Raw genomic sequence first — 16206 nt, forward strand, 5'->3', positions numbered from 1 at the left:
CTTTGAATTTATTTTAAGCATTTAAAAAATATATATATTTATTTATTTGGCTGCATCGGGACTTAGTTGCGCCACGCAGGATCTTTCATTGCGGCACACGGGCTCAGTAGTTGAGGTGCATGGGCTCTCTAGTTGCGGCGCGCGGGCTTAGTTGCCCTGCGGCATGTGGGATCTTAGTTCCCCCGACCAGGGAGCGAACCCGCACGCCCTGTGTTGGAAGGCGGATTCTTAACCACTGAACCACCAGGGAAGCCCCTATTTTAAGCATTTAAAAAATAACTTTGTTTTGAAAAAAATTTGTACTTGCTAAAAAGTTGCAAGAATGGGACAATGAATTCCCATATACCTTTCAGCTAGATTTACCAACTGTTAACATTTTGTCACATTTATTTTTATTAAGATATAATTCACCTACCATGAAACGCACCCTTGTGAAGTATAATACAGTGGATTTTAATATATTCACAAGGTTGGGCAGCCATCACCACTAATTCCAGAACATTTTTCTCACCCCCCAGAGAAACCTGTGCCCCTCAGCAGTCACTCCCCATTCCTGTCCCTGCCCCAGCCCCTTACAGCCACTAATCTACCTTCTGTCTCAATTCATTTGCCTATTCTGGGCATTTCCTTTAAATGGACTATGTGGCATTTTGTACCTGGCTTCTATCACTTAGCAAGATGTTTTCAAGGCTCATCCATGTTGTAATATGTATCAGTCCTCCATTGATTTTTATGGCTAAAATTCCCCAATAGGTATATACCACATCTTGTTTATCGTGATGGACACGTATGTTGTTTCTGCTCTTTGGCTATTGTGAAAAATGCTGCCATGAACATTTCTTTTTTCTTTTGGCTGCACCACATGGCATGCGGGATCTTAGTTCCCAACCAGGGATTGAACCCGTGCCCCAGCAGTGGAAGCGCGGAGTCTTAACCACTGGACTGCCAGCGAAGTCCCAGCCATGAACATTTCTGTCTTTGTGTGAACATATGTTTTCAGTCCTCCTGGGTATATGTCTAAGAGAGGAATTGCTGGGTCATGGTGACTCTAATTTTATGTTCCTATCAGCAATGTACGAGGTTTCCAATTTCTCCATATTCTCGCCAACACTTGTTTTCCTTCTTTATGTTGAAACCTCTTTTCTGATCTTACCTAAGTTGAAAAATGACTAAAAACACAAATTGGTCATGCAAGAAAGGAATTTACTGGCTTAGGACCAGAAAAGTCAAGTAATGCAGTGAATTCAGGAGCTCCACAGGTGCCCCCTGACCACTTCACTCTTTCAGCTCCACTCCTGGAAGCTGGCTCCGTTTCCCAGCCAGGCTTTTCCCTAATGGTGATACAGGGGCTACTTGGCTTCAGGCTTTCCTCAGAGCACTAATTTCAACTGAAAACAGAGCAAGCTCTCTTTCCCTGCAGTTTACAAATGTCCCAGGGTTCACTCTGATTTGACCAACTTGGGACTGACCTTGTTCCTGAACGAGTCCCTGCGGTTAGGGGGACCGGATGCCCTGACCGGCTTGGTCTAGGGTCATTGTCAACCACCCCCATGCTGGGAATAGAATCACTCGGATGAGAGGAGGGAGTGGGCATGGGAGGTGTGGTTCCATGAAAAGGAAATCAAAGTACTTTCACTAAAAGAAGGGAAAACGGAGGCTGAGCAGCTGAGACAGTGTTTCTCAGAAACGGAGAGGATGCTGGGCTTGTGAAGCCCCACATGCTAAGCTTTCCCCTCCCCCTCAGGGTCGGGGCTCCCCTTGCTGGCGCCCCTGACAGAGCCTTGTCTAACACCCCCATTAGCACACTCATGACATGGCCTCCTCATTGTTTGTTTCCAGGTCTGTCTCCTCAAGTTACTCCCTTCTTTCTTCTCTGTCTCAGCTGATCTCCAGTGTCTTCTCTTCGATCTTCTCAGCTGGGAAGGGAAGGAAATAAGATAGTTACCCAAATAATGGAAGGTCACTCTAGAGATACGCCAAGAAGTGCAATGGGAATTCAGAGAAGGGCAAGATTGAAGGGGTCAGGAAAGCTGTTCTAAGGTCTCTTTAAGGGTCTGAGAAATAAAGGAGTTGCCATAGAGGCCAAAACATCCCCTTGATTATTGGTAGAGAGACTGGGTTGGTGGACATAGTTTTAGGTCTGTTCGCTAAGTGGGCTGCTAATACAAATTCCATAGGGACGCCAATTAACCCACCCAGTCGTGGCAACACGAGACCAGAGAAGGCCTCCCTTGACCCTTGACCCCTGTGGAGGTAGAGCCCACCTCGGCAAGAACAGTGGGATTCTGTACCCTGCAGGCAGCTCAGTCCCAAGAGGACTGAGGAGTGGAGGGGTGGCGTTGGCCTATGCGTGACCAGTCCCCGCACACCGCCACCAGAATGGTCACCTTTTACTTTCCTTGAGACAAAGTAAATAAAGAGGGGTATAGAGAGGACAGGAGTATTACACCTAGTGGAATTCCTTGCACGTGGAAGGAAACGGGTAAGGTTTCCAAAGGTGCAAATGGCCTTATGGAAGGTGGCATTTAAGATGGGTCTACCTGGGTCCCAAGCAGAAGGGACTGGAGAGGCTTCAGGCCAACACTCTTAGGTGCAGTTTCTAGTTGCCCCTTTGTCTCATGGCCCTAATGACTGCCCTCCTGCTTGCCTCCTGGCTGGGCTGCTCTAGTGCAGCACCTCTAGACCCTGGTACTTGGGTCTTGACTTGCTTGTACATGGTTGTGCGTCTCTGTACCCAAAGATCCTATCCCAGTCCTACACTGCAGTGAGTGGTCCATTGCCAGGTGCACAGCCCCTGCTGCTGGGCTTCTTCCCACTGTGAACTGGGCCAGGCTGAAGATGAGAGTAACCTGAGCCGAGTCAGAAAAGCACTGACTGCAGGGAAGGACGGAAGCAATAGGAGTCATGGACCACTTCACCCCGTGGGCTCCAGGCCCTCCACTGTCCAGTTGGGAAAACAGGTGCAATTCTTGCCTACATGAGGCAGGGAAGCCTTGCTCCAGAAGCGGGGTTGGTGGAGGCTGCCTGAACACGATTCTCACCCGGGATTTTGATCTAGTTCTGGGAAGAGCTGATCTGAGGTGTCTTAGGTCTTGCAGTAACACATACAGCCCCATCCGTGAGGACAAAAGCAGATACTTCCATGCATTGTTTTTAGGTTAGGAAGTAGGAGGGAATTGCCTGCTATGAAGAGGTTTCACATACTCGTGGATAAGTGGATGACTATGGTAAACACTTGCCATTCTGAATAATAGATGGATAGAGCTTTGGGTTCACACACGCTTGTGAAGGGACGACAAGGCAATTACTGCTATCTTTTGTCCTGACGCCCAGGGGTCGTGTCAGACTCAAGCAAATTACTTTCCAAGTTTTTGGGAAAAAGGGACTGAGGCATAGGCATCAAAGCTGACCCTAATTCACTTACAATGGGTCCATTGAACCCTCTGGGGAATGCCTGTCCTCAGGTGTAATGCCTGAGAAATGGTTTCTATACATGCCATCGCTGAACCAATAAAGAGGTGCTTCGTATCTCTCTGCCAGATCCCGAAACTGGGAGAGATGATGTCCAGTTCAGGACCTGGAACCTGCAGGCCCTAAGGAAGGGCAGAACCGAGGGCAAGGGCACCAGAGAAGGACAGCTGGAGGCGGGAGTGTGCAGTGCCCCTAGCACTTTCCAGGCAGAGAGCGGGCCCGTGACCTAACTCCCAGTACCAGCTCTGTGGGCAGGCATACTCTATTGAGCTCGATGACACAGCCTGATTCAGGCTGGGTTCCCTGGGCAGCAGACTTGGCCATGCAGATGAGCATGTGGTATTGGGGGTGCTCTCAGGTTCCACACCTATGGAGGAAGGGAAGGAAGCAGGCTTGGTCAGATGGAGAAGGTGAGGTGCCAAGTAGTCTTGACAAAGGCCTCAGCTGACCCCACAGAGAGTTCTGAAACTGGGACGGCCTTTTGACTTGTCCTGAGTTGGGGTGAGGGGACCAGGCCTTTACACCGCAGCTTCAGCCGGTCATTGGATGCATGCTGTCCCCAGAGAGGAGGCTGTGACTTTGGGTGAGGAAGCTCAATTCCTGAAGAGGGCTGATAACTGAGGGCTGTCTTCCAGCAATACTTCCAGAAGCAAGGGGCAGAAGCCCTTCTGTCATGAAGGTCCACCTGGGTTGCATATCCTGGTGTCTGCTACTCCTTATGCCACTCAGATCCACTTCTTTGTGTAAGTTCTGGGAGCAACTCTGCTTTTTCTGGGGGGAAACTGATGGTTAATGGGATGAACCATAGCCTCCACCACTGCAGCTGGTCTTGAGGCCCCAACTGATACTCATCACCTCCCTCCTCTACTATCGGTTTCGATTCTTCTCACCCGCAGGAAGCACCTCTGCAGAGTCCCTGGTCACCACGCCCCTTTTAGGTCACGGCTGCTGCACTCGTCTATTTACCATCAAAAGTGAGCAAGGGTGTAACAGAGAGACACCCAGCTGGATTGTCTGCTTGCCACACATCTTCCTTTTTGCTCCCATTGTGAAACTGCAGCCTGGCTCTTCCTGAGGATCAGGGTCAGTTGTTGCTGCCGGGATGGTGACTCCTGCTTGCCTCCTGGTCCCTTGGCTCAAGAGTGCCTGGTGGCAACTGCGAATGGGTCCAATGGGACTTACGCTGCATCTCCGGATGGAGATATTTCCTCAAAACCCTCAAAGCTCAGAGTTGTGGTGACATAAATACCCCAATGGGATCACTGGGATTAATGGTAAATGGAGCCACTCCTACTTCCACCCCTTGGTTCCTGGACCTATTTATTCCTCCTATTGGGACATAGCACCATACTGATTTTTTTTTTTTTTTGCGGTACGCGGGCCTCTCACTGTTGTGGCCTCTCCCGTTGTGGAGCACAGGCTCCGGCCATGGCTCACGGGCCCAGTCGCTCTGCGGCATGTGGGATCTTCCCGGACCGGGGCACGAACCCATGTCCCCTGCATCGGCAGGCGGACTCTCAACCACTGCGCCACCAGGGAAGCCCCATACTGATTTTTTAAAAGACTTTTTGATGTGGACCATTTAAAAAATCTTCATTGAATTTGTTACAATATTGCTTCTGTTTTATGTTTTGGTTTCTTTTTTTTTTTTTTTGGCCATGAGGCATGTGAGATCTCAGCTCCCCGACCAGGGGTCAAACCCGCACCCACTGCATTGGAAGGTGAAGTCTTAACCCCTGGACTGTCAGGGAAGTCTCTTGATTGTTGATAGAGTATAAACCGTGTTCTGGAGATGATGCCCATCCTTAGTTGGTAGCATCTCTGTGCTGGCACCTCAGCTGTGCCTTCACAGGCTACTCCTTCTCTCTGTTCAGGCTGGCGTCTTTTGGATGGTACAGAATGTGGTAGGGCCAGTGGATTCCATGGTCATGTGCCACTGTCACACCTCCTTTGCTGTGCAATGGGCCCTTTGGTCTGATTCGGTGTTATGTGGGACCCTGTGTCAATGTGTCAGACACTCAGTAAACACTCAAGATAGTGGTGCTGGCTGAGGCCCGGCAGGCAAAAAAGGCAAACCGTACCCGGAACGCAGCAACTCCAATCAAAAGAAGTTGCTGCTGTTTCCAGGATGGAAGGTATCCAATGCAGTCAACTTGTCGTCGAGTGGCCGGCTGTTGTCTATGAGGCATACTGCCATTTTGGGGGCTCAGCACTGGTTTCATTGCTGGCAGACTGGACATTCAGCAGTGGCAGTAGCTACATCCCCCTTTGTGAAGGGGAGCCCATGCTCTTGGGTCCATGTGTTGTTCTCATCCCTGCCACCGTGGCTACTCCATGCATCGCTAGCACTGAGGTGGCTCATAGCATCTGGCTGATATCAGCTGGTGAGTCACTCTTCCTACTCGGTTGTTTAGTGCCTCTTTCACGGTAGGTGCTCTCTGGTGGGCATCTGCACACTCCTTTGCCCAAACACATAATCCATCCACATCCCTCTATCCCAGACCTCTGTGTCCTTCATCTTCTTTCTCCTCCCAGGCTCCTGAGCAACCAGCCGAGCCATCTGCTAGTGCCCTGAGTCCATATATACTCCAACCTTGCCTACATTTCTGTTCACACAAAGTGTGAGAGGATTTATTCATTGGGAGAATGTCCCTTGCCATTGTCTTTCAAGATCACCCTAGGGTGGGGCTCTAGTGCAGCCGCAGTTCATTTTCAGCTTGCACCCACGCACCACTTTGACCTATGAGCAAATCAAGCTTTGCTTTTTTTCCTCCTTTGTCAGCTGCTCATAAAGGGACCCAATCTCCTATGTGGCCACAGGTGTGAGCTGAGGGAGAGGCATCAGTGCATAAATGCTGGGTGACATGGATGTCTAGGCCATCTGCTTGTGTGGCTTACTGTGCCCCTGGCCCTGCTCATCCCAATTCTGGATGTACCACTTCTTACTATAGATTATTGTTGGGCCTACTCAACTTTATGTTTTGGTGGGTCTAATAGGCAGAACCCAACTTATATAAGACAAGCCCATGATGAAGAATTTTGGATCAACTCAAAAATATACAAAGAGAATCAAGTTTTTCAACATTGTTCTGGGGTTACACAAACAAAACGAAGTTTGTTGATAATGGATTGGAAGAGAAGTTAGGCTAGAGTGTACTGTTAGGGTGTGAACAACCAAGTGGTAGAGAGAATGGTGTAGAAGAAATAGATTTTGAAAATTCTAAAGCGGAATTTATAGGTAGGTACAGAAATGGAGACAGCAAGCATGTTTATGTCATCTTTTGAAAAAATTATAGCTGTAAAAGGAAGGATAAGGGGGTGGTAACTGGAAAGAGGAAGAGTTAAGGCCTCTTTTTTTCTCAAAGCTTTTTTGAGGATGAACTTGATTGTGTTTATGTACTGAGGGGAAAGAAGCAATGGAGATGCGGAAAAATGGGGGGATTAGAGGGGCTCAGCTGGAGTACCTGAGAATTCATTTTTGTAAACAGAACAAAACAAAAACAGAAAACAAAAAAGGGACAAGCAGAAGTGCTAAGCTCCTTTAAATCAAAGGAAGCAGGACTGTAGGAAAATTCAACCTTTCCCCTGTGTTGGGCTGCACCCCGCAGGCCTACAAGGCCTGTGCTTGCCAAGCTTCAAGAGCCAAGAAAGAGCCTGGAGTCAGCAAGACACATCAGTGGTTTAATGGATGGGGGGAACTTACACGTCTGAAGCAAGGTCCCGGAGCGACACCCCACCATGTGCGGCGCATATGGGCAGGACATGGTAGCAGTCTTTGCTCCCAAGGGGAAGGGGAGATTTCCAGTTATAAGGGAAATGACATCAGGTTGGCTCATTAGTTACCAGGGAAACCAGCAGAGGGGCACGCCCCTCACCATCCTTTTGAAAAGCTATCATTACTTGGGGCCTGGGGCAAGTAAGTAGGAAGGTCAATCAAGTCAGTAGGGTGTAGGTGAAGCAAGCACTGGTTGGGCAGGGGATGTACAGAGAGCAAGAGAACAGCCATCTTGAGTGGCCTTACCATACACCCTCACACCCCGTTCCGGCCATCCTACCATCATTGAGAAAAGCATCAAATACTATTTTCTGTTATATACATTTCTCCTTATTTCAAGGGAAAATAAACATCAATACCAATCCCAGAGTAAAATCAGAAAGTCTGGAGAGATCTAAATTTCAGTTCCCAGTAAAGCATTTTTTTTGGAAACATCTTTTATTAAGAACATATAAAATTGCTCAAACAGGTACATTAAGAGTAAAGTTTCTAAATGTACTGCCGTGGAATGAGCACAGGCTCCCACGTGAAGACTTCCTTTTACAGTATTTTGTTTGTCTGTCAATAAGGCACTTAATGTAAGTTTTAAAAAAGTAAGGAAACAAATTTCGCGTAAGGTCTTCCTAGTGGACCTCCAGGCATTTCATTTTAATGAGGTTGGGCACAGAATAGTAAGTTAATGCCGTTCAAGATCATTTAGCTAGGTTGTTCATGGGTGGTGCAAAGTAGGTTTTAGGAAACCTGTTTATCTTCTCAAGCTGCCACCTTTGGGTCAAAGAGAGAAGGACAGCTACTACACGACCAGGGGCATCTGCCCCAAGCAACTCCATTCAGCTGTCCCTTTAACCAAAGGGCTACCGCATTTCCAGACTGCGACGGGTCACCTGACCACGTAGCTCTCTGGAAAGTGTCCTGGGCTCTAAGGATGCCCACACCGGCCCACTCTCGCGTCGAGGCTTCACAGAGACAGGCCGAGTGCTCAGGCTCCGAGCCTCGGAGGTGGTCTCGGCGCGCCGGGCGCTTGCGGGAAAGCCAGCGGGGAAGCCGAGGAAGGTGCTGGCCGCCAGGCCTCGGCAGGGTCTCCACTCACCAAAGGCGTCTACACTGTCCCGCCTCCGACTCCCCAAACTGGATACTCCCAGCGTCCCGCAGACGCAGTGCCGAGACCCCATCCCACCCTAGTCTCAAATCAGTGAACCAGACGACGGTCGCAGTCCTCTCCGAACAGCTGAGCGAGCACCGCGCAGAGGTCTAACAGGCACCTGGCCGTTCCCCCTCACAGGGCAGGGTCGGGGGGCCGGAAGATGGCGGCGTCGGCTGGGTCCGCCGACCAACCTCCCAGGCGCCCTTGACTAGCTCTGGCCGCCGCGCCACCTACCTTGCTAGCTACAGGTCCCGACGCGCCGCGCGAAGGGACGGTGACGGGCACTTGGCACCGCCAATCAGCACCGGGAGTCCGGGCCGCGCCCAATCAGGGCCGGGCGGCAGAGACCGGAATAGGTTGCAAGCTGGCAGCGCATGTGGTGGACGCCGAACGCTGGGGACTTCGCCGCCAGCCTCGCCGCTTCCCGCGCGCTCTGCACCAAGGCCCCTGGCGCCGGCCTGAGGACGCCGAGGAGGCAGGGGCCCGACAGGGCTGTCCGGCCGGAACCGCGGAGCACCTCCTGCAGCGGTCGCGGGCTCGCCCCCCGCGGCCGGTGCCATGGCCGACTCTCTCCCCTAAAGGAGACTTCCTCAGCGGTTGCTGCCGAGAGATGAAGAACCTGTTAGAGCGTCAGACGACTTCGGGGCCGGCCAACTAGGGGGGCTCGGCAGGAGGTCGCCTGCGCCCTCCCGGGCTCGTTCCTTTCACCCCTTGAGCGAGGCCTCGCTCGCGTCCGGGCACGCGGCGGGCTTCAGAGAGCACCTGGGCCCGGCTGGGCGCGCGGGCAGCATGTTTCCCCGGAGGCCGCCGGTCGGCCTGGCTGCCTGGCTGCTGGTGGGCGCGGCGGCGACCGGGCGCGCGGGGGCGCGGGGCGGGGGCCTGCTCGCCCTGCTGGCCAATCAGTGCCGCTTCGTGACGGGCCTGCGCGTGCGGCGGGCGCAGCAGATCGCGCAGCTCTACGGCCGCCTCTACTCGGAGAGCTCGCGCCGCATCCTCCTTGGTCGCCTCTGGCGCCGGCTTCGCGGACGCCCAGGCCATGCCTCTGCCTTGATGGCGGCGCTCGCCGGCGTGTTCGCGTGGGACGAGGAGAGGATCCAGGAGGAGGAGTTGCAGAGGTGGGCTCGGCGGCGAGGTCGCGCCTGTTCCCTGGGGTGGAGGCGGTGGGGTGGGGAGGTGGGAACGTTGAACCCTGGGGCCTGCCTTGGCGGTGTCTCCCGTTGACCCGGTGGCACTGGAAGTGACGATGCAAGTAGCTTGATCCTGTCATAGCAAAGCACGTTTCTTCATTGCCTCTGTGTGTTAACTTGATTTGTCGAGTTAGAAATAAATGCAAGTGTAGGTTAGTGGAGGAGGGAGACTTTGGGGCGCATGCCACTAAAGAAGTAGCATTGTGGAAAATGGGTATTGAAGTAGGCCATCGTTCACGTAATCTTTAACATATCCAGAAAGGTCCAAGTTCCAGACAGGTTTTAAACTTGACCTGAGGATATACTTGTGCAATTTACAAAATCACTTCATTCCAAATGGGATTTCGTGAGAAATGCCAAGAGAGCTCTTGTCATTGTGACTCATGGCAGAATTAGGAGGCTAGAAGCGATTTTGCCCTCCTGGGACAAACCAGTAGCCCAGACATTTTAACCTGGAAGAATTAGGTCAGCTTTTTGCTACTTCCACTAGAGCTCTGGAAGTACTGTTTTATTAGGCTCTGAAATCACGCTGTCATCATCAAAAACCTCTGTGTGAAAAAAGTGCAGTACCATTGACTGAATTTGTTAACCTGTGGTTCTAAACTGAGCCCTTACAGTTGTCACATAGTATCATGGGAAACCTTGATTTAGGTCTTGCTTTACGTTGTCGCTGTATTTTCTTTTTAACAGATATTCTTAAATTGTGTTCTTTCTCCACACACGTACTCTGCTTCCTAAACTCTGAAACTGATTGCAAGAACCTAGGATAGTCCCCTACACCAGATAAATTCCACACAAGTCTATTTGTTCTAGCTGTTTCTTCGGTTATTCCACATTTCTGGTTAGGTTAAAAATGGAAGTTTTTCAGTAAAGTTACCACTATAACCTGTATGGAGGTGTAGCACCCAGATGCCAGACAGCTCTTGGTGTAACATTGTGCGTTGTGGGTAAATGCAAGTGTATCTGAAGAGCTGGTAATACTTTTCCTAGCAGGAAAGATGACTATTTTACAAATGCAATTTAAAATCATAACCACAAACAACCTTATTCACAAAAAAGTTAAGATATCAAAGCATGATAGGTAGTTTGCCTAGTTTCTGTTAGTGTTCTTTTGCTACTTGTCCATTTGTTCTAATGGTGTTCTCAGGTGTGAGAAATAAAAGAATGTATGGGAAGGAAACTTTTAAATTGAGAAATTACCAGTTAACTGTTTGACTTTTCATTCTGTTTTTGACGATGAAATACCCATGTTCCACAGTGGTGAAGTTTGATGGGAATATTCCCAGTGGGATCTGTTTGGGGAAGAGGAGAAAGACCAGGAAAGGGCCCCTGGGTGCCAAAGACAGGGAAGATGTTTTGGGGGTGGGAGTTGAATAGCGTTGGGGCCTAGGTGATAGATGTCGTTCTTCGTCTTTCTCCATGTATTTTTGTCAACCATGTGTCCTAGAGCCTCTGTTTAGTAGGTCTCCCATTTGCAGGAGCTAGAGGGGAAAAAACAATAGGAGATAGATGTGGTAAACACTTGAGTCCGTAGTCATTACTCACTGTTGCGGAAAGAAATCGGACAGTTGAAGCACTTGGTTCTAATCCAACTCCTAAAGAGGTAAGCTGCGATAACCCATTTGGGAATTTCAGGAGCTTAGAGGAAGGCCAGTACGAAGACTTAAGGTGCCCTTTTTGACCCTCTGCAGAGTTGTTCCAGTAAAGGCCCTCATTTAACACCACATGTCCAGTTCACGCTTGAATTCAGTCATATACTTAAAATTTGATCAAGTCCATTCTGAGGATTTTTTTAAATGTTATTTTGATAGGGAGGCAAATAATATACTGTCAGCTGTATCTTGCTTGTACAGTGACTTCATAGGTCTGTTCTCATAGCTTGTCATGTTTATATTTTACTTTTAATTAATTTATTTATTTTGCGGGGGGTCACCGTGCGCAGCTTGCTGGATCTCAGTTTTGGATCTCAGTTTTCTGACCAGGGATCGAACCCATGCCCTCGGCAGTGAAAGCATGGAGTCCTAACCACTGGACCGCCAGGGAATTCCCAGTGTTTTATTGAATAAGATATTCTGGGTATAGGTTAACTTTTTTTGGCTTGGTGTTTAAGTATTCTGTTTGCTTTAAAGGACGCTGAGGTTGTCATAGCTAGCTTAGAGGATCTTAGATTTTGTTTGTTCTAGTGAGATGATTTTGGGTAGCTTCCATAACGGAGCACAGTTGAATGTGCCACGGGACATGTGCATTTCTTTCATTGTTAACGGAAGAAGAGCATGATTGTCCCATGGCCCCTAAATCACAGCCTTTGGCTCTTCTGTGCTGCTTCTGTACCAACTTGTCCTGGTACAGACTAATTCAGATATTGCTGTCTTGGTCAAACAGTGATGGGGTGTGAGGATGTCTCTTTGAATGTGTGCCTTGAAGTGGTGTGTGTTTTTTCTTATGTTAGTAGAGTTTCTGTTCAGAAGGACAAAGAAAAACCCTTGCTTTCTATTCTCTCGTGCTTAAGAACATCTTAACAAATAGGAACTCATTAATCGAGAATCAGCAAGAAAATTAGAGAAAAGAAGTAACTTGTACGAAGTGACTGACTCACTGATAGGCCAGGTGTAGAAGTCAGGTCTTTTAACGCTTAGTGTTATTACCTGATAGGCTTTAATTAAATGATCAGACAAAATAACTTTTAATCATTATTTTTGGTGCTAGCTGGCATTCTGTGAGCTCAGGTCAAATCTTATGGAAAAATACAGTAGTAAGTTTTTAAAAATAAATAAATTATTTATTTATTTTTGGTTGTGTTGGGTCTTCGTTGCTGCGCGCCGGCTTTCTAGTTGTGGCGAGCGGGGGCTACTCTTCCTTGCGGTGCGCAGCCTTCTCATTGCGGTGGCTTCTCTTATTGTGGAGCACAGGCTCTAGGCACGTGGGATTCAGTAGTTGTGGCACATGGGCTCAGTAGTTGTGGCGCACAGGCTCAGTAGTTGTGGTGCATGGGCTTAGTTGCTCCGCGGCATGTGGGATCTTCCCGGACCAGGGCTTGAATCTGTGTCCCCTGCATTGGCAGGCAGATTCTTAACCACTGTGCCACCAGGGAAGTCCCAGTAGTAAGTTTTTATTGATTTGGAACATTAAGAAAAATTACAGGAACAAAAAGGAGAAGGAAGTTAGGAAATACGAAAGCCTAGGGGAAAATGTTCTATTAATCTCCCTCCCCTTTTTTAAAAAAGTTACAGTTCATTGCTCTAGAAATTTGAGTAAATAAGTGCCAGTAAAGTTTCATAAAGAAAATTAGCCATTTTCCCATTTTGGTCTTTTAACTTTTCGGTGTGCTGTTAATTAGATAAATGATCGACAAAAAGTCCTTTTGGCTTAAAGGAATTTTTTTTTGTTTTTGCCACTGTCACTTAAGGATGTTTTTACTGTTACACCTTCTTAGATAATCAGAACTACGCTCAGAATTGCAATGAACTAATTGATGTCTTTTAGGTATGTCTCATGACAGTTGTACTTAAAGGTCTCTAACTTCGACAATAATTGGGAATTTGAGAGGGGATCATTGAAACAAGGGAGCCTCTTACTGAAGTTACCAATTACAGGAATGGCTTCATTTGAGTCATTTTAGGAGCCTTATATCAAGCTCTCCACTTAGGGCAGGACCCCCTATAGATGAGCCAAATATGATTATGCTTATATTTCTGTTTTCATGGTTTTATGCCCTCAATTTCCATGGCTCTCAGTCCAGTCTTTCTCAAATGTTGAAATGATTTTAGTTTTGAAGAAAGGAAAGCATTGACTTTCTTTCTTTGATCCTCTTACTAATCTGCTGGTTCTGTTACTATCTTGGGAATAATCTTTCTTGTCCTTCTGTTCTCCCTTCTTATTACTTAAGTCCCTTAGATACCAAGGTTTAGACACCCATCCCTTCCAAATAAGGTTTGGCACAGCAGGCTAAGGAGATAACACGGTGAGAGGTTTCTCCTTCCTACGTATGTGATAGTGATTGGGCACCTGTGTGCTAATGGTGTCTGTCATGTCAACAATTAGAAGTTGAGACCCTTCCGAGATTCTTGAACCTGAGACGTAATGATCATTTCCATGATGCAGTCTTACTCTAGCATTCATGTTGTGCTGTTCAAAGAATGAGTGTCATACCTTCACAAGACATTGCTGTCCTCCCTAGGGACTTAGTCTCATGTTTAATCAAGGCCACCTAGTGACCTTTAATCCTATAGGAGAGGCTGATTAAGCAGTGAGTCAGAAGCTCTGTACCACCTTGAGTCTTAGAAGGCCGTTAAAAATACTGCCTGTAGTCATATAGTTTAATTTTCTTAAAACCATATTACTATATAATTTTATGGGCCTCTGATGTGTTTTTCATAAGACGTACGACGTTCCTGCCCCTCTTCATTATGTGATAAGGATATTCAAAAGTCCAGCTTAATTTTTATTGAAGGGTGCTTTGCTAGTCCTCAAAAGTGCCATGATTGGTTCCACGTGATGCCTGCATTGTTGTTCTCGGAGCAAAGCTGTGACTTTACTTTCTCCTCTGCAAGATCTTATTGCCTACTCTAAATTTCCTTCCCTATTTCTATATGGTTTTTGCAATGGTAGCAGTCAATCTTGTTCTGTAACGTTAATTCAAGTTGAAACTTAAAAAAAAAATGGTTAAATATTTTTCATCAGAACATCAGTATAAATTGTACTGGCTATGGTTATTGGTTGAAAACAAAGAAACTGATATTGGTTAACTTAAGCCAAAAAGGTGTTAGGTCATTCAGAGCGTTGACAAGAAGGCCAGAGTACAGGTTGGCCAAGAGAACACCCAAGGCCTGCTACTACTGGTACAGGAATGCTCTTCTTTGGGCAGTGTTGCTGGTATTGTTTCCCGTCGATCTGTTGCACTGCTGGATTCTCAACTGCCTCAAGATCACTGAGAAAATCTAAAAGGTCCTGTGCCTTGTATTATTTCCTCAAGATTCAAAGCCTCTACCAGAAGTCTCTGATTCACCTCACTTAAATTAGGAGTCATGTGCTAACTGCTAGGGGTTGAGATGGGGGCTGCATCTCACCTATTTGGGGATTCTCTTCAAATAGGAAAAGATTCCAGGCAATGAAAACAGCAAATGTCCCTGTATATAAATATTTTCATTTAATTCCAAAGTTTAAAATTCAGAGAATTGGAATTTTAGAGCTAATAGAAACCTTCGAGAAATAATGTCCTCACTTTACAGGTGGAACAAGGGAGGCTTTGCAGGTAAAATGACTTGCGTAAGATCACACCGCTAGTTGGCAGAGCCAGGACTAGAACACAGATCTCTACACTCACCATTGCTTTGGATTGCTCTAAACTTTTAATCTTGGGTTACCAGTATAACTTTGAATTTTTGGCTTTTAAAGCAATGTGTTAATGTAATCTTTTAATAAGAATTTGAATTATTAAGGCCTACTTCCATATTTATTTACTCAGTTTATACTGTGAACGTTTGTTGAGCATGTAATGTTTACCAGGTACTTGCTAGGAGCTGGACATAAAAATATGAAAAAGACTGATTCTGGGCCTTTAGGGAATGCATAGTTTAGTAAGGGTGGCAGATATAAAGATAGATTAATTATAATATTGTGTGATATGTTTCTGTAGAGGAATAAAAGTAAATGTATATGGTTAACTGCCTGGGAGTTAACCTTGACCCTTGTGGGGTTTTTGAAGGTTAAAAAGGCATGAAAGGGCCTTTCAGACAGAATGTATCAGTAGGTGGTGTCTTGAGTCTTGAATTGCAGAAGTGACATAGTCAGCCAGCAATCTTGCTTTCCTAACTGCTGTTTAACGGTTAAGGGGAGGGACTTCCCTGGAGGCGCAGTGGTTAAGAATCCGCCTGCCAGTGCAGGGGACACGGGTTTGAGTCGTGGTTGGGGAGGATCCCACATGCTGCAGAGCAACTAAGCCCGTGTGCCACAACTACTGAGCCTGCTCTCCACAACTACTGAAGCCCCCGCACCTAGAGCCTGTGCTCTGCAACAAGAGAAGCCACCGCAATGAGAAGCCCACACACCGCAGCAAAGAGTAGCCCCCACTCACCGCAACTAGAGAAAGCCCACGCACAGCAACAAAGACCCAACGCAGCCAAAAAAAAAAAAAAAGGTTAAGGGGAAAACAAACCATGTTTTTTTGTTTTTTTGCTTTTTAAAAACATTTTTATTGGAGTATAGTTGATTTACAATGTTGTGTTAGTTTCTGCTGCACAGCAAAGTGGATCAGTTATACATAGATCCACTCTTTTAGATTCTTTTCCCATATAAGTCATTACAGAGTATTGAGTAGAGTTCCCTGTGTTATACAGTAGGTTCTTATTAGTTATCTATTTTATATATAGTAGTGTGTATATGTCATTCCCAGTCTCCCAATTTATCCCTCCCCCCCTTTCCCCCTTGGCAACCATAAGTTTGTTTTTTACATCTGTGACTCTCTTTCTGTTTTGTAAATAAGTTCACTTGTACCATTTTTTTAGATTCCACATATAAGCGATATCATATTTATGTGTATCTGACTTACTTCACTCAATATGACAATCTCTAGGTCCATCCATGATGCTGCAGATGGCATTATTTCATCCTTTTTTATGGCTAAGTAATAT

General features: G+C 47.1%; 1 protein-coding gene and 1 pseudogene across 2 annotated transcripts in view; one reads left to right on the forward strand and one right to left on the reverse strand.

Annotated features, from left to right (window-relative positions):
- Positions 1–16206, forward strand: part of STARD7 (StAR related lipid transfer domain containing 7) — a 40338-nt gene that overhangs the window by 3028 nt on the left and 21104 nt on the right. The window contains exon 1 of one of the 2 annotated variants that reach the window (XM_022598939.3): positions 8876–9505. The exons of the other annotated variant lie outside the window; for it this stretch is intronic. Coding sequence (XP_022454647.2) covers positions 9180–9505 — 326 coding nt within the window. The 5' untranslated portion in view covers positions 8876–9179. Of the gene's footprint in view, positions 1–8875; positions 9506–16206 lie in introns of those variants that run through there. 2 annotated transcript variants of the gene reach the window in all.
- On the reverse strand, positions 62–8971 carry LOC149747677 (uncharacterized; annotated as a pseudogene).

This window comes from Delphinapterus leucas, chromosome 13 (genome assembly GCF_059928025.1).
Source record: "Delphinapterus leucas isolate spDelLeu-1000000601 "Yukka" chromosome 13, BTC_Dleu_Yukka2, whole genome shotgun sequence".
In the NCBI taxonomy this organism is placed as follows: domain Eukaryota; kingdom Metazoa; phylum Chordata; class Mammalia; order Artiodactyla; family Monodontidae; genus Delphinapterus; species Delphinapterus leucas.